The 23,033-nt window shown below is 39.2% G+C and overlaps 4 protein-coding genes across 4 annotated transcripts; all 4 read left to right on the plus strand.

Annotated features, from left to right (window-relative positions):
* Positions 1–3,118: 3,118 nt before the first annotated feature.
* LOC309707884 (uncharacterized protein) lies at positions 3,119–5,054 on the plus strand. The gene is made up of 5 exons (XM_082535451.1): positions 3,119–3,328; positions 3,463–3,768; positions 3,843–4,076; positions 4,172–4,270; positions 4,417–5,054. Exons 1-5 carry the CDS (start codon positions 3,247–3,249, stop codon positions 4,656–4,658), a joined length of 963 nt encoding a protein of 320 aa, XP_082391577.1. The 5' UTR covers positions 3,119–3,246; the 3' UTR covers positions 4,659–5,054.
* Positions 5,055–5,843: 789 nt separating this feature from the next.
* On the plus strand, positions 5,844–8,742 carry LOC309709329 (uncharacterized protein). The gene is made up of 5 exons (XM_082537892.1): positions 5,844–6,176; positions 6,259–6,316; positions 6,534–6,667; positions 6,766–6,823; positions 8,236–8,742. The coding sequence occupies exons 1-5, from the start codon at positions 5,845–5,847 to the stop codon at positions 8,347–8,349; spliced, it is 696 nt and encodes a 231-aa protein (XP_082394018.1). The 5' UTR covers position 5,844; the 3' UTR covers positions 8,350–8,742.
* A 6,407-nt stretch (positions 8,743–15,149) lies between these two features.
* On the plus strand, positions 15,150–23,033 carry LOC309707885 (uncharacterized protein). Its single transcript, XM_082535452.1, has 5 exons — positions 15,150–15,339; positions 15,543–15,848; positions 15,923–16,156; positions 22,395–22,499; positions 22,654–23,033. Exons 1-5 carry the CDS (start codon positions 15,285–15,287, stop codon positions 22,890–22,892), a joined length of 939 nt encoding a protein of 312 aa, XP_082391578.1. The 5' UTR covers positions 15,150–15,284; the 3' UTR covers positions 22,893–23,033.
* Positions 16,615–18,140, plus strand: LOC309708651 (cell adhesion molecule CEACAM1-like; the record flags this gene model as incomplete). Its single annotated transcript, XM_082536883.1, has 5 exons — positions 16,615–16,720; positions 16,805–17,146; positions 17,307–17,643; positions 17,736–17,793; positions 17,907–18,140. The coding sequence occupies exons 2-5, from the start codon at positions 16,912–16,914 to the stop codon at positions 18,138–18,140; spliced, it is 864 nt and encodes a 287-aa protein (XP_082393009.1). The 5' UTR covers positions 16,615–16,720; positions 16,805–16,911.

Raw genomic sequence — 23,033 nt, forward strand, 5'->3', positions numbered from 1 at the left:
TACCTTGGAGTACACATTGACAATAAACTGGACTGGGCTAAAAACACCACAGCACTTTACAGGAAGGGCCAGAGTCGTCTCTATTTTTTGAGGCGACTGAGGTCCTTCAACATCTGCCAGAAAATGCTGAGGATTTTCTATGAGTCTGTGGTGGCCAGTGCGATCCTCTATGCTGTTGCATGCTGGGGGAGCAGGCTGAGGGTCGCAGATGCCAACAGACTTAATAAACTGATCCGTAAGGCCAGCAATGTTGTAGGGATGGAGCTGGACTCCCTCAAGGTGGTGTCGGAGAGGCGGATGCTGTCCAAGATAAAGACAATGTTGGATAACACCTCCCACCCACTCCATGACATGTTGGTCAGTCACAGGAGCTCGTTCAGTGAGAGACTGAGATTACCGAAAAGCACCACTGAACGACACAGGAAATCATTCCTGCCTGTGGCCATCTCCCTGTACAACGCATCCACTTAACACACTGTTTGCTGCTACAACTACACATGTTTCTTATCCAAATATTTATTTATAAGTGACTTATGTATGTATGTATGTATATATATGTATATATTGTACTATTCTTAGTTAGCGTATTGTCTGTCTTGTCTTAATGTTGGTTTAAAATGGAGCACTGTAACAAAAAATAATTTCCCCCAGGGATCAATAAAGTATTCTGATTCTGATTCTGATGTCAGCTTTCAGCACCGACGTGTACGTGCCGTTGGGTGAACAATCCGCGCTTTACATCTTTGTGTGGAATCTGTTTACCTTCTGTCATTTGCTGTTTTTGCTCATTAGTGGTTGTTGAAATAGTTTTGTGAGCTTTGATCTGAGATTTTGGCAAAATATATTTATATTGTAGCGAGCAGATGAATCTTAGCAACAAAGCACCACTCAGCTATTGAGCTTGCTGTTCCACAACAAACAGGTAAGAGGAGCTCTATTAAACACTTGCTTGTGTTACACTGTGCTTCCGAGCGTCAATAACCACATAACCGAACTCACTCATGATAAATCATTCTTTCCATCAAACAATGACAGTGACTTTGTACCGCAGAACAGTTAAGAGAACAGTTAAAAGTCATGTAACTGTAGACAATAAAACAAGAACATCTTAACAGCAGCACATGTCCCAAGGCATGATGGGAGATAACTACCCACTCCCCCAACAAGCCACCCAACCCACCTGAGTGGTTAGCTCTCCCCAGCAACCGGCATGTCCATAGCAAAATCTCTGAGGTGTTGGGGAAGGCAATGACGTCATTAAGGACGTTCCGCTGGTCCCCCAGCTGTCTCTGAGGCCAGGTCGGGGGCCTGCCATTGAAGCTGGGATCCTGACCCCTCCATGGGTGGACTCAAGGGCTGACAGGGTGCCAGGCGATCACGATGGAGTACGACCACCCTGTTCCGTTAGACCACATCGGACAGCCCCTCGAGAACAGTGCAGGGTCCAACCCACTGACTCATCAGTTTTGGGAAAAGCCCTTTCTTCCTCTCCGGGCTGTAGGCCCACACCTGCTGACCTGGCAACAGTCCTCCCCCTTTCAGCGGGTATCATAAGCTCGCTTCTGCCGGAAGTCTGCATCCCAGAGCGCCTGCCTGGTCAACTGGTGCACCTCCGGTAGCCGGGCCCAGAGGTTTTGGAGGTAGTCCAATCTAGGGTCCCTGCCCCCTTCCTGCTCACGGGAGGATCTGAACACCAAGTGTACTGGGGTACAAAGCTCATGCCCAAACATCAAGGTCGCTGGAGTGCATTTCGTAGATTCCTGGACCGCTCTAGGGGTGCCGTCCGGGTCTTCCTCATACCCATCCACTGACAGACCTCCTTAAACAACACTGCCTCGAAATTCCGGCCCTGGTCACTGTGCAGTTCCTCTGGTACCCCGAACCGGCAAAACATCTCATTGACCCGACACTCAGCCGTGGTAACAGCGCTCTGGTCGGGGCAACCGGAACGTAGCGGTTCCCCTGGTCAGTGGTGGGGAAGGGTCCCAGGATGTCCTGACCCTGCCGCACCATGAACCAGCTGGAGGAAAGGGCATCTGCATTGGTGTGGAGACGTCCCGCCCGATGATGAACCTCAAAGTGGTAATCCTGCAGCGTCTCCAACCACCGGGCTAGCTGTCCCTCCGGTTCTTTAAAGTTGAGCAGCCAAGTGAGGGACGCATGGTCTGTGCGCAGAAGAAACTTCTTTCTGTAGAGGTATGGTCTGAAATGGCGGAGACCCAGAATGATGGCCAGCAGCTCTCGACGGGTGACAAAATAGTTCCTCTCCAGTCTGCTGAGGGAGCAGCTGTAGTAGGAGATGACACGCTCCCCCTCCGATGGTGACAAGTACAGACAATAAGCTTTTCACATGTAACCTCCTCACTCAGCTTCTCCAATAAGGTTCAGACCCTCTCCACTTAAAAACAGAATGAATGTAATGTACCCGAAACAGAACATGTTTCGTAGCATTGACATGGCACTTCATTTGCAACACACACATACACACATACACACAAACATACGCAAACACACACTTGTATGTACACTGCTGTGACTGCAGTCAGTTTCTAGCAGAGAGAACTGTGGTCCTTTTGCGTGCTAACTCAAAGATAATAATAGGGTTCAGTGGAAAATATTACTGAAAACATAACCTGCAAGCACTAACCAAATGTCCATGATCTCAGCAGCACAGACTGCTGCTGAGATCATGAGCTGTGATAATGGCAGCCTACAGTGGGCAGGCCAGGAACTGTAAGACAGCAGAACAAGATAAACTGGTGCACAATAATGGTGATGTTTTCAAAATGTCCATCATTGGTATTATTATTATTATTATTATTATTATCATTGTCTTTATTATCTTAAGAGGCTGTTAACATGCATTAACATTTGTATGAGTATTTTGACAGGAGAATCATTTGAGTCTTGTACCATTTTGTTTTTTTACACTCCATCAGGTTTGAGCAGGAGACTTTTAGAAAAAAATTATAAATACATACATAAATGTAGAGAAATAATATAAACACTTTGTTGAAAACTGAAAGTTACTTGAACATCTAAAATATTCAGGGCAAGACGGCAAAACCACATTGATCGTCTTGCAGATAACGAAAGAACCACAGAGGAAGGACGTTCATGTTTAGTTTCAAAGGTGCTTTGTGTGCCAAACCATTGTACAAAAACAGTCATGTCAGTCCTTCTGTTTTTCAATCGATTTTAACCTGTGAGTTAATCTTGTCTACTTTTATATTTACTGTCAACTTTATGCTTGCACACAAGACTTCAACCAACATGTTGCTGACAGATTTTCAACATCTGTTCGTCTGTTTCATCTTCTACATTTCAGGTATGAGTAATTATTTATACATTGTTATGAAAAGAAAGCAAAAATTTTATTTACATTCTAAGAAAAGAAAAAAAAACCTGACGTAAAAATGATAAGACAATGAATTCGATTCCTGATAAAAGTTTCTGCTAAAGGTGTTAATGGAGGAGAAACCAGGATCTGTGCTTTCAAAGGTTCATCAGTGGATCTGCACTGCTCACATCAACATCTGACTTCAAGCAGAAAATGGTTCACTATATACTGGGATGGTTATAAGTATGTTCAGAGTGAGCTCTCTGTGGATGGACAACGTGTAACATACAACATGTCTGAAGAGAAAAACCCAACTTTAGCCATCAATGATCTAAGAGAGAGTGATGCAAACGCTTACTGCTGTATGGAGACTACAGACAGTGCAGGAAACTGTTGGCTCAACAGAATTAGTCTACAAGTTGTTGCAGGTACAGTGACTTTTACTCATTGATTACTTTCCAAATGACATCATTGTATAAGTTGTTCTCCATCATCCTTTCAGAGCTGCAGGTAAAGGTGATTCCTGCCACAGAGGGACAGACAGTAACACTGATGTGCAGCAGCAGCTGTCCTCTGACTGAAAAGCCTGCAGCCTACATCTGGTACAAGAACAGAGAGTTTCTCTATGAGGACTGGTCTCCCTGGTACCAAGAGCTGCTCAGCAGTGAGGAAGCAGTCACATACTCCTGTGCTGTCAAAGGCTACGAGCATCTCAGAGCCCCTCAAGTCTCTGTGGGTGAGTCATGATGTTTATTGTGCTACAAACCCTTCAGCAAAAATCTGTAAAAATGGCCTCAGTACAAATATTAAATCTAATTTCTTTTTGTCCAGATTCTATCACACAGATATGCTTCAGTGTGACTTATGGAAACACTTCTTTCCACAATGAGACATCAGTGAATGAGCGGCACTCCATCACATATCCCAGAGGTAAAAATTCCACACTCTACAAACACATCTCCAGTTAATATCAATTCTAGTCAGATTTGTTGAAACTATCATTTATAGGTATTATATGAGCTCTTTGAATATATCTATACATAGTAACAATAGGTGTGTTTATCCCTTTTCTACAGAGGTTCATGTTCAAAGAGCTTCTTTCACCTCGGTGTTTGTCACACTGACCTGTAACACCAGCTGTAACCTGACTGATGATCAAACTGTCTACATGTGGTATCACAACAAAATAAACTATTATGAGAATCAACATCATTCAACTCATAACTCTTCAACAGGCACATTCTCTTGTGCAGTTAAAGGCCACGAACATCTTCAATCTACAGAAGTTTGCAAGTTTCAAATCTATGTTGCCAACTAATAATGAACTCAAGCGCTGGAATACAGACCAATCAAACAACTCTAAATCTTCCATTTATATTTCAGGTGTTCAGTATAAAAACTGCTGGAGAGTGAATTATGTCAGCAGGAGAATCTGTGCTCTGGAAGGATCTTCAGTGAACATCACAAGTGAATACTCACATCCTGATAACATGAAGCCAGAGTTTAAATGTTGGAGTAAAAAATGGAGAAAAGATAAAGTGGAAGTTGAAGAGCTGATTGAGGCTGCAGGTCGTGTGGAGTATCAGGACAACATGAAGAACCAACACATCCTGACCATCAACAACCTGAAGAAGAATGACTCAGGAGGATACACATTCAGATTCAAGAAAGATCATGAAAGATGGACACAGTCTGATCTGCCTGGAGTCTTTTTGATTGTCACAGGTAAATCTAAACTCCTCAGTCAGCAGACTTTACTCATTAATGTCTGAACAGGAGCAGAGGTGGAAGAAATATTCAGATGCTGTGAACATGTCAATGCTGCACTGCAAATGCTCATTACAAAGAAAAAGTCATGCACTTAACCCTCTCAGGCTCAAATTAAACTTTTTGTTGCTAATGCACAACCAAGTCCTGCAGTGGTACTTCTGAGTAAAAAAAACTCATAACATATCTATGTGGGCTAATCAGGTTGTTAGTTTTTAACTGTTGCAAATCTGCAACGCCTGCCTCAAGAGGGTTAAAACTGAAATCATTCAAGTTTTCAGAAAAAAATGCATTTCATATTGTATAAAATAGTTCTTATTATGAAGGAAAAAATATGTTTTACTTTTTTAGAAGAAGCACTCATGTGTCTTTTCCATTTCTCACTTTGGTGTTTGTTTGTTTTTTATTTGAACAATCTGGATACTGTTATTTTGTTTGAGCTATAAAGCAATTACTCATCATTTCAGCATTTAACGCTTTGACATCTAGGAGCATACATCACTTAACTGTCAACTTTAAATGAGGTCAGAAGAATTTTGAACAATAACATTTCTGGCTAATTTTGTTTGTTTGTTTGTTTGTTGTTATAAATCTACATTCACAAGAACCACATTTCCAAACCATAAATGTCGCATTTCCATTCCAAAATGTCTTCAGTTTGACAATTAAAAATCAATGAAAATGGTGCATAAATAATGATTTTTTTTTTTTTTTTACTTTCAGAGCTGAGAGTGAAGATGAGTCCTTCTGCAGTGGTGACAGAGGGTCAGAGAGTCACACTGACCTGCAGTACCAGCTGTCCTCTGACTGACAACACAAACTACATTTGGTACTTGAACAGTCGACCTCTGACCCCGAGAGAGAACCAGAACAAACATCTGATCCTAGACCCAGTCAGCAGGGAGGATGCAGGAAGCTACTCCTGTGCTGTGAAAACCAACAAAGAGATCAGCTCTGCTCCAAAGACTCTCACTGTCCAAAGTATCACAGGAACATGGACACCAGCAGCTGCAGGAGTTTCTGCAGCTCTGCTGGTTTTAATACTTCTCACTGTCTGCTGGTGTGTTAGGTGAGTAACGCTTTGATCTCATTCAGGTCAATATGTTCTTCTGATATGGCTTTAATTATATATATATTTTCTATCTGTTCAGAAAAAAGAGGATTTCTAACCAGCCTTCAAGAGCTGAAACATTAGGCAACAAACAGCAGGTACCAAACAGGAAACAAAAAATTATTCTGCAATAACAGCTGAAATAAAACAAGCCGCTTGAACACCTTGTTTTTCTTCATATAAATCTATTCCTGCTTAACCCAAAAGCATGTATTTTTAGCCTTTGTATTGTTCTCCTTCATGTGAATTATAACCTCTATATATAAATGTATGTAGATATACATTAATAAAATGTGATGTTATTTGTCCATGCAGATTTTTCCTGATTTCATAAATAAAAACGTTCCAGCTGAATCGGATGAGCAGGATGGTCCTCACTATGTCAGGCTGCGTTTCAGTTTGAAAAACAACACTGACATCTACTCAACCATCGAGTTATCGCCTGCTAAGTAAATACACCTTCTTTTTTTTTGCTTTATTCATCATATTCAAACTGTGATTTGAAATCACTTGTTGATTTGAAAATTATTTCCTTTCTTTAAATTAGAATGACGACGACTTCCAGTGACTTTGCAAGAAGTGAAACATCAAACAATGAAGAGCAGGTACATGACAGGATTCAATTGTAAAACATCAACTCCTCTATTTTTCTTCATATCTTCAATCATTTGTTATCTATCAAGAACAGTGCTTAAACTTGTGTCCTCGTCTTTTTTTCCATCCATAATTCCTCCATTCATACATCTATTTTCTCCCATTTGTGTTGGGTTGGGTCACAGAGAGGGCAGACATGTAAACAAACTATCCCCTGCTAGCTCTTGCAGCAGTGGGTCATTTTGGCATTCCCAGGTTAGCCATCACACATCTCTCCAGCAGGTCCTGGGTGTTCCCCAGTGCATCCTCACTGTGGGAAGAAGCCACGTAGGAGGTATCCTAGTCAGACTATTGCTGACTAATTAGTACTAATTAGTACCTTTTGATTTGGGCGAGTAGTGGCTCCACAACCTCGACTTGAAAGATACTTTGCACCACTTGTAGCTCATCTTTTTCATACTATGTTAGTGGGATTGCTGTCAGGATTCTGCCAGAGGTGGGAGTTTGTTCCCAGTGTAACCTCATTTTATGTTTGGTATAGTCCTGTCAAGCATCCCCACCACCTGATTCGAGTCAGCACCATGTGGTGATCAATTGACAACTCTCCTCCTTTCTTCACCTGAGACCAGCTGTTTTTGACACATTTGAAATTATAATGGAGAAGAGGTCATCAATCATTCCATGACAGGCAGTAGTGAACTTTTCTAACAGACTAATTGAGTTTTATTGTCACAAGAACAGATATCTCTCATACTTCATGCAATACCTCTATAGTGGAACACGTCTGTTTAACAAAAATCATCTGCTCTCTCTTCTCAAACATTATTGCAGGCCTGCACTGTACACACAAACTCACAAACTGCACAAACTCAAATACAAATCTACATGTTAGCTTCTATTCTGTTGTACAGTGGCACATTAATGTAATCTGATATCTATGTTTTCCTAAATTTAGCAAGCCATTTCAAAATTGAGATCTCTAATCTAGTTTAGAGGTCCCAACCGAGAAGCCTTAACACCCACTCACATCATTTGATCACAAGGTCTCACAATGGTTTCACCCGAAGCCTTGCTGGAGAATGACCCACACCCGTTTTTACAACTTGTCTCACATGATTATGCAGATCAACTGTGGGTTCACACTTTTCTTTCCAAGAAAAGACTTTAAAATGGATCCTAGATTCAATTGGAAGCTAATGTAGAGAGGCCAAAACGGGATTGATGTGGTCGAATTTCCTTCTGCTTTAAAAATCGTGCCGCAGCATTGTGCATTAGTTGCAAGCGTGACAAAGTGCCACGCCCAACCTCTACTAAAAGAGAATTGCAGTAATCCAAACGTGAAGTAATAAAGGCGTGAATAACACTTTCTAAGTTACACTTGGAAAGAAAGGGCTTAACCCAGTATGTTGTGTGTCCTCCTCAGGTGAACCCTGACCCCATATATGACAACCTCCCAGCACATTATAGCGGACTGCAACTACCTACGAGCCACACAAGTGATGTCTACTCCAGTATGGACCCACTGCCTGCTCACTAAAGTAACTTTGTTACCATAGTGATTTAAAGGGCCTTTTTCTCCGATAGGTTTAGCGACTGAGCTAATTTCAGTATCACAGCAGGGACACCACATTTGGTGGATCTGCCAGTGGTTTTCATACATAAATTACAGAAGAAATAAATGTTGAACTTTTCAGTTAGAAAATGTATTTTATTAAAACACATGTCACAACTGAAAGATGACAAAAAACAGCAACTTGAGTTTGAGTGCAGCTGAGTGACTGTTTTTTAATGCACCATGAAATATCAAAAACCATATTATCAACTTTTGTTAATAATATGTTTTTTTTTATATATTTTTGCAACTCTCATAACTTTCCAAAGAAACTGTATGGGCATTTATTGCAATAAATGTGGCTACTGTTTAAATTCAGCCCTGTGGTTTCATATGTATTCTGGCTGATAGACGATGACCTCTTAATACTGACAGAGGGTCATTCTTCACTAAAAATCTGTTCTTTTGAAAAGTAGTCATGTTATGATTAGCAAATAATGTAATCCCTTGACAAAATGTACGAGACAAGAAAGCAAAAGTGTCCAGTGAACAAACATAGAGCAACACAGGGGGAGGCAACAGATGGAAACACAGGTGGGGGGAGATGACTACAGCTACTCACACTGAAACCCACATGCTCTACATTACAGAGGACTCATTCCTAGAACAGAGATAAACAGAAAGCAGACGCTCTAAATAGCAACTTAAACTTTAAAATATGAACTAAGAATTTAAGACTGCAACAAAGAGTCAAACAACAGGAACCATTAGAAATTGTGGAAGCAGATTTCTTTTCTGTTGTATTACAAACATATTTAATCATATCACTTAAGTATAGCCAGATCACTCCTGACACCAATTGTATGCATCCATGTGGAATCTTATCACAACTGGGCCCCAAGTTTTATTGCACCTTCACAGAAGGTCCATTATATACTTGAAGATCTCCGACATCCTGCTCTTAGGGAGGTGACAGCCAAGCAGAAAACAAGGTCATAATTGTCTCTGTGAGGCAGGAGGTTAAAGGATGGGGCTGATGGCATAGAGATATATGATATGCTATGGAATGTTCTTTGTTTAACAGCGTCTGTGATGGGTTATATAACATGTAAGGGCAGAGGCCACAATTCAGAGATCACCCTAGTGTTTGACAGGAGTGGTTCTCTCCATATTGCAATATGTTATTAAACTCACTTTAAATCATGCTCACTGTGGTGTTTGCAGGTTATTGTTAAAATTTCCATAATAAAATCATGAAGTGATTTTGCTGTTGTTAAATCTGTGTGTCGTTTCTCAGCAGATACACTCACAGTAAACACTTTGTCTATTCTGTTTTCAACCTTTCCTGTAAAATTGCTATTTATTTTTGACATTCACTCATGTTTTTGAAATTTTATGAAGTGACAGAAACAGCAGCTGTAAAAAGGTGATTTACATATCACTTTGAACAAGAACTGTTATGTGGTTTGTCTCTGAACTTGAGCTCACTACAGATAAACATCATGGAAAGTACATCATGGCAGCACGGAGTAACTTCTACACAGAAAAAACGAGCAGTGTTAGTGCAACACCACAAGAGTCAATTTCAACACAGAGCCAGTGTCTCTTGAATAAAATGACAACAATTAATACAACATGAAAAATAATAACTTTTTAAAAATTTCTTACCATATTCACATTGTTTTATGCTTATGTCAACTAATATGAATTATTATCAGTTGTAAACCCTTTTTAAAACTTTTTTACTGTCTACTCTTGTAGTATGAATAACAGCTGTATGGAGACTTTTGGTAGTTCCGAGGGGGGTATAACAGTAGTGTTTGCTGCGAGATCGATCAACTTTAGACCAGACAACAAACGACGGAGACTCCGGAAAAGTGCAATCAAACGATGAGTTTTATTATCACAGGAGAACAACCAACCGTCAGCATACGGAATGGGTTGCTCTGACAAGAATACATTGGGTTCTGGTTTTATAGGACAAAATATCACACCTACGTCAATACAGTTCAAAAATACATGGTGACAGACGGGCAAAAGTTCAATTCGTGCAGACAAGGGTACATCACGTACATATGACCTTACACCGACATATAACTTCTCTTTTCTACATTACTTGCCTTTTAAGGTAATAACTTCAGGTCTTAGCATCTCTGAGAGCTAATAATGGACCCTCGTCATTAATTAGTAAGTAGAGTACTTTGCAGCCAGTCTCAAACTGAAGCAGAATACGCTTAGGCCTTCGCTCAGACCTGCTACTAGATTAATATGTGTATTGTAAGCATGTATGCAATTAACCTTCTATGTTCTCATCTCCCCTCAGCATGTATCATCTGGACACTCTCACCAGTGAAGCTTAAAACCTTCTAGAATGGAACATCAACTCTTAACCAAGCACATTTATGCATTGTGTATAAAATGAACTCAACCTGTAAAAATAGAAAGGTCAATGTGATGACAGACATATTCAATGCAATATAAACCCTGTAGGAAATATTACTGATAAATGATACTGTGAAACATGTTATTAATACATTCTTCATAAGGCAAATTATATGGTAGCAATGAAAGAATCTCTGAATCCCAACCTATCACATTATTCTAAATGGTCTTCAACAAAGTTATCTTCATAAGTGTAAAATAATAACTCTAAACAGTGTTAGAGAGCCTTGAAAAAATCATCAAATGCTCCAAGTGAACTGGTTGACTTGCATGGTTTGACCTGCTTGTCCAGGACAATAAGAAACTCACGGATGGTGTTCCTCTTTGTCCCTGCAGCACGTAGATAGGGTTGTGTAATGGGGTTGACGGCATCAACATGTTCCTGGATGCTTGTTCCACTCTGAGTATGTTAAAAATGAAGGAAAAAAAACAAAATAAGTTGAATAAAAAAATCAAAATATCTGTTAAAACGTAATTGTTACACGCTTTCCCCGTCAATGTTCAAATCAACAGCTAACCAACACCCCTCACCCCAAACACAAGACCACATGGTAATAAAAGGAATAAAACAGGTATCAAATATTTTTAAAATAGAGTGCATTTTATATATGAAAAGAAAACAAATGATTGTTGGCCTCTGGTAGACACCCTGAGCTTGAAGGATAAAAGACCACCCACAGAGAGGGGATTCTTTTAATATATATATATATATATATATATATATACATATGATTTTTTTTCATGTATAATAGCCCAAATATGTCAGTCTGAAGCCTGAGCCTTTGACTTACAGGGATCATTTGTATATATGTTGAATTTATGATTTCAAACTTGTGCATCCACCACTGTAACAGTATTAGGTCCTTGTGGGGCCTGTTTATTTACACTATATTTACTGATCCAATATTTTTTTTACTTAATCAACCAAAAAAAAGAAATAAATAAAAAATAAAAATAAAAAAACTTCCTGAAAACCTTCAACATAAGACAATGATATTATTACAGATATTTGCACCTCAATCATCTTGTGCTGTGAAATTGACAAGAAGTAGGCAGAGAACAATTCAAAAAGTTGCTGAGATCAAGAGCTACAATGGTGTCCTCTGGTCGACATGTCCTGAACTGCTAAAAAACAACAAGTGCAGTACTTATTTTTTCATTAAAGAATATATCATAGTGTTTCATGCAGCACAATAACACCAACCCCCCCCCCCCCCCCCCCCCAAAAAAAAAAAAAAACAAAAAAACAAAAAACAGATTGAATATAAATCAAAATACTAGTTAAAGGTTTTTCAGTGTTTTCCTCTATGGCTGAAATCCTATTTTCTCCTCTTTAGCCAAAAAAGGCTAAAGACTGGCAGACGTTTTGACTGTTGAGCCAAACTCAGCAGTGACAGAATACAATTCAGTCACAGAAATCAAACACTTTTTGAATATGGAAATTTTAAAGAAAGCAACTAGGCTAAATAAAAAATAATAATAAGAAGGTAACTTTTTCTATTAAAAACAGCAGCTACACGCAGGAGTTTCTGCAGCTCTGCTGGTTTCAATACTTCTCACTGTCTGCTGGTGTGTTAGGTAAGCAACACCTGGTTTGGTCCAAAAGCTATACATTCAAAGTCTGCTCTGAAATCCCAGATTTTATTTTTCATTCCTTTTAATAAACAGAAAGAAGAGGACTTCCAGTCAGTCTCAAAAAGGAGAAACTTCAAATATAATGCAGCAGGTGCAAAACAACATTCAAATAATTCTGCTGTGTTAGACAAACTTCCCCTCATCTGTCCTTTTTTCTCACATGATCATTTATCTGGAAAAAGCTTACACTTGTTATATGTCCGCCAGCAAGCATTCTTTTCAGTGTTACCCCCCACACCAGATCATTTTCCTTCTGAATGTTTTTTTTATTCCACACACTGAACTGGAGCTTGTTATTCATGCATTCTTTTCGCCACGTTTAGATTACTGTAATTCATTGTTTATATGTCTGAGCAAAAACTCCCTGAAACGTCTGCAGGTTGTTCAAAACACTGCAACAAGGCTTCTGACCAAATCTTCTCATACTGTTGTTAATACAGCTGCTTTGACTCCCTATTGAATTCAGAGTCCATTTTAAGATTCTGGTTCTGACTTTTAGAGCTCTTCACAGACAAACACTAGCTTACATTATTGAACTTCTAACCTGTCCCTAGCAGATCCTTTACAGAGCTTTACAGACAGAGCTTTAGCCACCGTGGCCCCCAGACTCTGGAACTCTCTTCCTCTGAGCTTTAGATGTATGCTTAAGTTTCACACCACAAACCAATAGCAAAACATTCTCCTTCAGGATTTTCTAGTAATGAGCAGAATCCATGATTAAATTAATTGAAGCAAGTTGTCCAGATCCTGAAGCAGCAAAGCAGCCCCAGACAGATGCCATTTTTGCCCAGTCTGCTTCTTATTAATGAATCGTGAACTTTGACCTTAATTGAGACAAGTGAGATATGCAGTTCTTTAGATTTTGTTCTGGGTTCTTTTGTGACCTGACAAATATAAATTACTTTGTTTCTCATTTTTTCTTTAGACTGTTGTTTTCTGAGATATTTTAACTTGTTTCACTTTGTCAGACAGGTTGTTTTTTGGGGAGATCGTGGCTCAAGAGTTGGGAGTTCGCCTTGTAATCGAAAGGTTGCCAGTTTGAGCCCCGGCTTGGACAGTCTCGGTCGTTGGGCAAGACACTTCACCCGTTGCCTACTGTTGGTGGTCAGAGGGCCCGGTAGCGCCAGTGTCCGGCAGCCTCGCCTCTGTCAGTGCGCCCGAGGGCAGCTGTGGCTACAATGTAGCTTGCCATCACCTGTGTGTGAATGGGTGGATGACTGGATGTGTAAAGCTCTTTGGGGTCCTTAGGGACTAGAAAAGCGCTATACAAATACAGGCCATTTTACCATTTTAAGATCTGTCACTGAAGTGACAATGTAACCAATAACAAACAACCAGCTGTTAGTTTTTGATGCAGTTTATTATAAATTTATAATAACTGTCTCGTCTCCTCAGACGAACCTTGACCGCATTGATGAAAATATCTCAGCTCAGTCAGCAGGGCAGGATGATCATCACTACAGCAGACTGCACTTCAGTGAAGACCACACAGCTGACCTCTACTCCACCATCGAGCCACTGTGTGCTCAATAAAGAAAAGCTTGTTACCATGGTGATTTCACCTCCAGTGATATTACTCTACCATCACAGCACAGACTCTGCAACTTCTAGATCTGTCAGTGGGTTACACTCGCTTTATTTTAATATAAAATATAGTAAAAATAAACAATTTATTTGAAACTGCAAAGCTTAAGTATAAATTCTTAAGCTTTTAAATTTAAAGATATTTGGTAATGACGTACCTGTGTTAAAAAAAAAAACACCTGCAAAACACAAGGAAACTGTTTAAAAATTCTGCTATGTCCAAAAGCCCGTGTGTGTGCATTTACTGATCACCCTCTTAAAAAATGTGCTGTTTCTGTTCTGGTAACTTTTTGTCTGTATCACAAAATAATGACTAACAGCGTCATCTGGCTCTGCTCTCACTGTCAGCACTGTCAGGTGTTTGATGAACATATAATGAAATAGGTCGTGTGTAGGAATGGGAATCACAGTTGTCCAATATCTTGGAACTGTTCGTAAACAATTGCATCATACTGCTAACACAACTTCGACTTTTTGCAAGCATCCTCACTGACACCATGCTAATGCTAAGCTAACAAGAACCCAGAGTATTGTTAAAGCTGATCCCAGTGAGCCGCTGCTGTACTTCAACAGGTAACAAACTGATGAGCAGTCACACTTTAGCCTCCGTTTCTACCTGTTCATGTTTTGACAGTACAGTCACTGTGATGATTGATTTGAAGTGTCTTTGCTAAGAGAAAGATCATGTGTGTCCTCATTGTTTTTTTATTTGTGTTGGTGTGTCGGGCTGTAGCCTGTAGGTTTACACTGTTAAATGGTAATTATGCGACAGTGTGTTTCAGATCATTTTGCAGAGTAAAATGAAAGTAACATAACAAGTAGTATCTTTAGTGTAGTTTCTGAGAATGTCAGCTCTCATGGGTGAAGTTTGGCTCTGAGGGTCGGGGAGGAGTGTAGCGGTAGCAAGGCAATGTGAAGGGGACCAGATGGAAAAAAGACGACCACATGAGCCTTCAATCGTTTTTCAAAGCTTTGAATATATTCTTTCTTCCTTCTTATACAGAGGTTTTGTCATGCTCACCAGCAACACATCTAGAAATAACCACTCGAGCCTCTCAACAAACTCCTCTTTAAATAGATGCTGGTCATATCACCAATAAAATGCACGATGTGTGAAACAAAAGAATATGAACCAGCAGTCCCCCCTCACCCTTTGCTCAGACAAAGAGTGCTGCTTAGTTTGACTGATGACTTACTTTGTCTTTTTTTGGTTCCAGCTTTGACTGTCAGCTTTACTCAAAGTCTGGACTAAAACAACAATGGAATTGAGAGATGCTGGTCGTCTGCTTGTGGGTCTCATCTTTTACATTTCAGGTATCTGAAATTATTTATGAGTTCTTATGTAAAAATCATTACTTAATATTAACTTAAGTACAAAGATATTGTAAAATTTACAGATGAGAAAATTTAGTTTGGACTAGCTCCTAATGTGGAGTACTAAAAATTATTAAGTGGTTAATAATAAAGACATATTAATAAGATAATAAATGGGTTTTTTTAACTCTCTTCTGTTAAAGGTGTTACTGGAGAAGAAACCAGGATCTGTGCTTTCAAAGGTTCATCAGTGGATCTGCACTGCTCACATCAACATCTGACTTCAAGCAAAAAATGGTTCACTATATACTGGGATGGTTATAAGTACATTCAGAGTGAGCTCTCTGTGGATGGACAACGTGTAACGTACAACATTTCTGAAGAGAAAAACCCAACTTTAACCATCAATGATTTAAGAGAGAGTGATGCAAACGCTTACTGCTGTATGAAGACTACAGACAGTCCAGGACGCTGTTGGTACAAAAGAATTACTCTTCATGTTGTTGCAGGTACAGTGACTTTTACTCATTAATAACTTTCCAAATGACATCATTGTATAAGTTGTTCTCCATCATCCTCTCAGAGCTGCAGGTAAAGGTGATTCCTGCCACAGAGGGACAGACAGTAACACTGATGTGCAGCAGCAGCTGTCCTCTGACTGAAAAGCCTGCAGCCTACATCTGGTACAAGAACAGAGAGTTTCTCTATGAGGACTGGTCTCCCTGGTACCAAGAGCTGCTCAGCAGTGAGGAAGCAGTCACATACTCCTGTGCTGTCAAAGGCTACGAGCATCTCAGAGCCCCTGAAGTCTCTGTGGGTGAGTCATGATGTTTATAGTCCCTACAAACCCTTCAGCAAACCCCTGTAAAAATAGTCTCAGTACAAATATTTAATCTCATGTCTTTTTGTCCAGATTCAATAACACAGACATGTTTCAGAGTGACTTATGCTTATGGAAACATGTCTTCGCACAATCAGACATTAGTGAATGAGCCGTGCTCTATCACATATCCCAGAGGTGAAATTTCCATAACCAAACCATACAAACACATCTTCACTTAACCTCTATCTTGTCATATTATGTCAAACCAACACTTATATGAATTTATTGAGCTGTATGATTATATCAAATATAGTGTCAAGAAATGTATTTATCCTTTTTCAGCAGGGGTTCATGTTCACAGAGCTTCTTCCATCTCAGGGTTTGTCACACTTACCTGCATCACCAGCTGTAACCTGACTGATGATCAAACTGTCTACATGTGGTATCACAACAAACAAAACTATTATGAGAATCAACATTATTCAGTTGCTAACTCTTCAAGAGACACATTCTCTTGTGCAGTTAAAGCTCACAAACGTCTTCAATCCAAGGAAGTTTGTAAGTGTCAACAATCTAATAATGAACTCAAGCGCTGAAACACAGACCAATCAAACAACTTTAAATCTTCCATCTTTATTTCAGGTGTTCAGGATAAAAACTGCTGGAGAGTGAATTATGTCAGCAGGAGAATCTGTGCTCTGGAAGGATCTTCAGTCAACATCACAAGTGAATACTCACATCCTGACAACATGAAGCCAGAGTTTAAATGTTGGAGTAAAAAATGGAGAAAAGATAAAGTGGAAGTTGAAGAGCTGATTGAGGCTGCAGGTGGTGTGGAATATCAGGACAACATGAAGAACCAACACATCCTGAGCATCAACAACCTGAAGAAGAATGACTCAGGAGGGTACACATTCAGATTCAACAAAGATCATGAAGGATGGACACAGTCTGATCTGCCTGGAGTCTTTTTGATTGTCACAGGTAAATCTAAACTCTTCACTCAGCAGACTTTACTCATTACAAAAGAGTCTGCTTTTAGGTTTCACTCACTCATGTTTATTCTTTACCCCATGTTACAATTGTGTAATGTTTCATATCTTGACATATTATGTTTTTTAATAAAAAAATGTTCCTCTTTCAGAGCTGAGAGTGAAGATGAGTCCTTTTGCAGTGGTGACAGAGGGTCAGAGAGTCACACTGACCTGCAGTACCAGCTGTCCTCTGACTGACAACACAAACTACATTTGGTACTTGAACAGTCGACCTCTGACCCCGAGAGAGAACCAGAACAAACATCTGATCCTAGACCCAGTCAGCAGGGAGGATGCAGGAAACTACTCCTGTGCTGTGAAAACCAACAAAGATATCAGCTCTGCTCCAAAGACTCTCACTGTCCAAAGTATCAGAGGAACATGGACACCAGCAGTTTCTGTAATAGCTCTGGTTTCAATAGTTCTCTTTTTCTTATTTTTGATTAGGTAAGCAACAGTGTGTTTGATTCAAAGTGACAACATTTTTATCTCTAGCATGAACTCACTTATTTTTTCTGTTTATTACTTTCAATAACCAGAAAAAAGAGGACTATGAGTCAGTCTTCCACAAACGAAACATCAAACAACATAGTGGAGGTAAAGATTACTGTAGAGTTGGAAAACACATTTTCATACTGAATGATCTGTCTTACAGAGTCAAAGGAGTCAAATCTTTAAGTGAATTATGATGTATCGCTCTTTGTTCTCAGCTAAATCCTGATCCTGTGTGTGAAGACGTCTTAGCTCAGCCACAGGTGGAGGATGAAGTCCTCTACAGCAAAGTTCACTTCTTCAAAAACCACACAGATCCTCTTTTTTCCACCATAGAGCCACTTCAGCCAAGAGAAGAGCAGCATGCTGATTACACTGTGGTAAAGTGTAGACATAACACGAGCTCTGATGAAGAATCTGTTGTCATTTCAACAGAAACAGACCCCACTTAAAGACCTGCAGACGTACACTGCGGTGAACAAGCCTGATGACAACCCTCTGCCTACATTTAAAATCTTGTGCACTGCACTGAATCTTGATTTCACATTATTTATACCTTCTTTCTGTATTTGATGCAGTGAGTTTAAGCATTTGATGAGCTTCACATGATACTCAGGTGAATGGAACAATTCATGGTCATGTAAATATTATTGCCATGTATTTTTAATTTTAATCATTTTTAGCAGGTGAGAGCAATTACACACAATACAAAGGTCTTCAACAATATAACTTGAAGAAAGAAGGGATACAACAGCTGTAATTTTTGCTATGGGGATGCTCCCCGTGGGTGTATATGTGCTGTTTTCGCACAGGACACTGAAAATTTCGGAATAACTATTTGAAAGTTAAACAGTGTTTGGGAATCTCACTGCATTATAGACTTGATTTTGTCACAATGCAGAATATTTAGGTTCACTTTGTTTGCTTCCTTTGCTTTTATTCCTAACTGTATTCCAAACACGTTTGTACAGTTTTACTTTTGTTTGCTTTAGATCTTCTATTTTTAATGTGAAGCGTTTCTACTATTTTAAATGTCTTAGTTTTTTCGTAGACTATTTTATAGCAAACAGCATATTCCATCCAGCCATTCTTTTCCGCGTATCTATTTCAGGGTCGACGAGGGGCTGGAGCCTATCCAAGCTGTCAGACAGCGTATTCAATTCAATTCAATTTTATTCATATAGCGCCAAAACACAACAACAGTCGCCTCAAGGCGCTTTGCATTGTAAGGTAGACCCTACAATAATACATACAGAGAAAAACCCAACAATCAAGCAAGCACTTTGGCGACAGTGGAAGGGAAAAACCAGGCTCAGGGAGGGGCGGGGCCATCTGCTGCGACCGGTTGGGGTGAGAGAAGGAAGACGGGATAAAGACATGCTGTGGAAGAGAGACAGAGATTAATAACAGATATGATTCAATGCAGAGAGGTCTGTTAACACATAGTGAGTGAAAAAGGTGACTGAAAAGGAAAAACTCAATGCATCATGGGAATCCCCCAAGCAGCCTATGTCTATCGCAGCATAACTAAGGGAGGATTCAGGGTCACCTGGTCCAGCCCTAACTATATGCTTTAGCAAAAAGGAAAGTTTTAAGCCTAATCTTGAAAGTAGAGATAGTGTCTGTCTCCCGAATCCAAGCTGGTTCCACAGAAGAGGGGCCTGAAAACTGAAGGCTCTGCCTCCCATTCTACTTTTAAATACTCTAGGAACAACAAGTAAGCCTGCAGTGTGAGAGCGAAGTGCTCTAATGGGGTGATACAAGGTTGTTAAGATAAGACGGGGCCTGATTATTTAAGACCTTGTATGTGAGGAGCAGGATTTTGAATTAAATTCTGAATTTAACAGAATGCGCTGGTATTACCAGCATAAAAAAATGTTTCAGTTGACCCAACTGAATAATATGGAAAAGCTCTGCACTCAAGTATCAACAAATAACCACAACATGGCAGGCCGTTGTGACCACAGAAGCACTCTATGTATGTTTGATTGCTGTTAGTGATTTTTATTTCATTATTCATTTCATTTTCATTGTATCCTCATTTTATAGTTTATTCCTGTATTATTGGGACATTGTCACTAGTAAGTTTTGCCACTTAGCGCTTCCCTTTGCCACTGGTATATATTTAAACATATGATGTGTGTGTGTATAAACTGTGTTGAAAATTTGGATTTACAAAATATGGCAATTACAAATACAGATTACAGTATACAGACAACTAACCTGATTTACAAATGAATTTAGTTGTGGTGACAAGCAGAGACAAAAGCTTTTCACTTGTAAACTCCTCACCCAGCTTCTCGAATAAGGTTCAGACCACTGAAAAACAGAATGAGTGTAATGTACATGAAACAGAACATTAAATGTAATGTTGGCATGGCACTTCATCTGCAACACACACACACACATTTTCATGTGCACTGATGTGATTGCAATCAGTTTCTAGCAGAGAGAACTCTAGTCATAGCTAACTTTAAGAGAATAATAGGGTTCAGTGGAAAATATTACTGAAAACATAACCTGCAAGCGCTAACCAAATGTCCATGATCTCAGCAGCACAGACTGCTGCTGAGATCATGAGCTGTGATAATGGCAGCCTGCGGTGGGCAGACCACAAACTGCTGAAGAGCAGAACAAGCTATACGGGTGTCTTATAATGGTGATGTTTTCAAAATGGTCAGTATTATCATCATTATTATTATTATTATTATCATTATTATTTAACAGGCTGTAAATGTGCCTTGTAATAATGTTTGCATAAACATTTTGACAGGAGAATCATTTAACTTTTGGCAAATGTGAAATGATTTTTATTACACTCCATCAGGTTTGAGCAGGAGAGTTTTAGAAAAAATAATAAATATATACAGCATATATACATAAATGTAGAGGAATAATAGAAACACTAACTGAAAGTTACCTGAACATCTAAAATGTTCAGGGCAAGACAGCTAAACCATATTGTTTTTCCTGCAGACAAAAGAAGAACCAAAGAGGAAGGGCATTCATGTTTAGCACAGAGGGGCTTTGTGTGCCAAACCGCTGAACATAAAACATTCATGTCAGTCCTCCTATTTTTCCGTCAGTTACAGCCTGTGAGATAATTGTGTCTACTTTTCATTGTCTGCTACTGTCAGCTTTATGCTTGCAAGCTGGACTCCGACCACCATGCTGCTGACAGATTTTCAAAATGTGTTTGTCTGTTTCATCTTCTACATTTCAGGTATGAGTAATCATTTATACATCCTTATAAAAAACATAGAAAAAACTAAATTTACATTCTAAAATAATTCAAATAAGAAAAAGTTGGGACAGTATGTTAATTAAAATCAAACTGAAAACAGTACTTTGTTAAATTGTCTTTGCTGTGTATTATACTGAAAACAATACAACAGAGCATTATTTAATGTGTTACTCATTAATTTGATCATTTTTGTCAAAATAAAAACACATTCCAATTTTGGTTCTTGCAACACATTTCAAAAAAGAAGTATTCAGTAATTAGTTACTAATTACGTTTTTCAAGTAACTTGTCCAAGACTGTTTGTTGGCAAACTGGCGGTCCTTGGCACATCTTTGCTCTTAAAGGACTAGACCTTTCTTGGATGCTGTTTTTGTACCAAATCATAATTACAATTACCTGTTGACATCACTTTTTTCAAATAACATCATTATTTAACCAATTTTCCTGATTACGAGCCAAAAATTGCTCCTGCCTCAACCTTTTTTGATATGTGTTGCAGGTCCAAATGACAGGAAAGAATGTATATTTACAAATGAAGGGAAGTTGACCGGACAAAACATGAAATATTTTGTGTTCATATCGTCTGCAGTGAAATAAAGATCAAAGTAAATTTATAAATCAGTATTTTCTTTTAATTTTTTCTCAGTTTTCCATACTGTCCCAACTTTTTGGTATTTGGGTTTGTAGGAAGAACAAAATCACAGTTAATTGTGATAAGACAATAAGTACATTTGCTAGTAAAAGTTTCTGTTAAAGGTGTTAATGGAGGAGAAACCAGGATCTGTGCTCTCAAAGGTTCATCAGTGGATCTGCACTGCTCACATCAACATCTGACTTCAAGCAGAAAATGGTTCACTATCCAATGGAAGGGAAATTATGTTCAGAGTGAGCTCTCTGTGGATGGACAACGTGTAACGTACAACATCTCTGATAAGAAAAACCCAACTTTAACCATCAATGATCTAAGAGAGAGTGATGCAAACGCTTACTGCTGTATGAAGACTACAGACAGTCCAGGACACTGTTGGCTCAACAGAATTACTCTTCAAGTTGTTGCAGGTACAGTGACTTTTACTCATTAATAACTTTCCAAATGACATCATTGTATAAGTTGTTCTCCATCATCCTCTCAGAGCTGCAGGTAAAGGTGATTCCTGCCACAGAGGGACAGACAGTAACACTGATGTGCAGCAGCAGCTGTCCTCTGACTGAAAAGCCTGCAGCCTACATCTGGTACAAGAACAGAGAGTTTCTCTATGAGGACTGGTCTCCCTGGTACCAAGAGCTGCTCAGCAGTGAGGAAGCAGTCACATACTCCTGTGCTGTCAAAGGCTATGAGCATCTCAGAGCCCCTGAAGTCTCTGTGGGTGAGTCATGATGCTCATTCTGTTACAAAACATTATGCAAAGCCCTGTAATAATTCTCTCAGTACAAATATTAAATATTATTTCTCTGTGTTCAGAGTCCATCACACAAACATGCTTCAGTGTGACTTATGCTTATGGAAACATGTCTTCCCACAATCAGACATTAGTGAATGAGTCATGCTCCATCACATATCCGAGAGGTAAAAAAAAAAGAAAAAAATCCACACTGTTTAAACACATCTCCACCAAACCTCTAAATTCAGATTTCTTATAACTATCTTTTATATGAATTATATGAGCTCTTTAAATATAACTATGCATAGTAACAAGAAGTGTTTTTATTCTTTTCAACAGAGGTTCATGTTCAAAGAGCTTCTTCCACATCAGGGTTTGTCACACTGACCTGTAACACCAGCTGTAACCTGACTGACCATCAAACTGCCAACATGTGTTACCACAACAAAAGAAACTATTATGAGAATCAAGATTATTCCACTCATAACTCTTCAACTGGCACATTGTCTTGTGCAGTTAAAGACCACAAATATCTTCTATCTAAGGAAGTTTGTAAGTGTCAAACTATCAAGCGCTGAAACACAGACCAATCAAACAACTTTAAATCTTCCATCTATATTTCAGGTGTTCAGGATAAAAACTGCTGGAGAGTGAATTATGTCAGCAGGAGAATCTGTGCTCTGGAAGGATCTTCAGTGAACATCACAAGTGAATACTCA

This window comes from Aulonocara stuartgranti (genome assembly GCF_965226115.1).
Source record: "Aulonocara stuartgranti genome assembly, chromosome: 6".
Classification (NCBI taxonomy): domain Eukaryota; kingdom Metazoa; phylum Chordata; class Actinopteri; order Cichliformes; family Cichlidae; genus Aulonocara; species Aulonocara stuartgranti.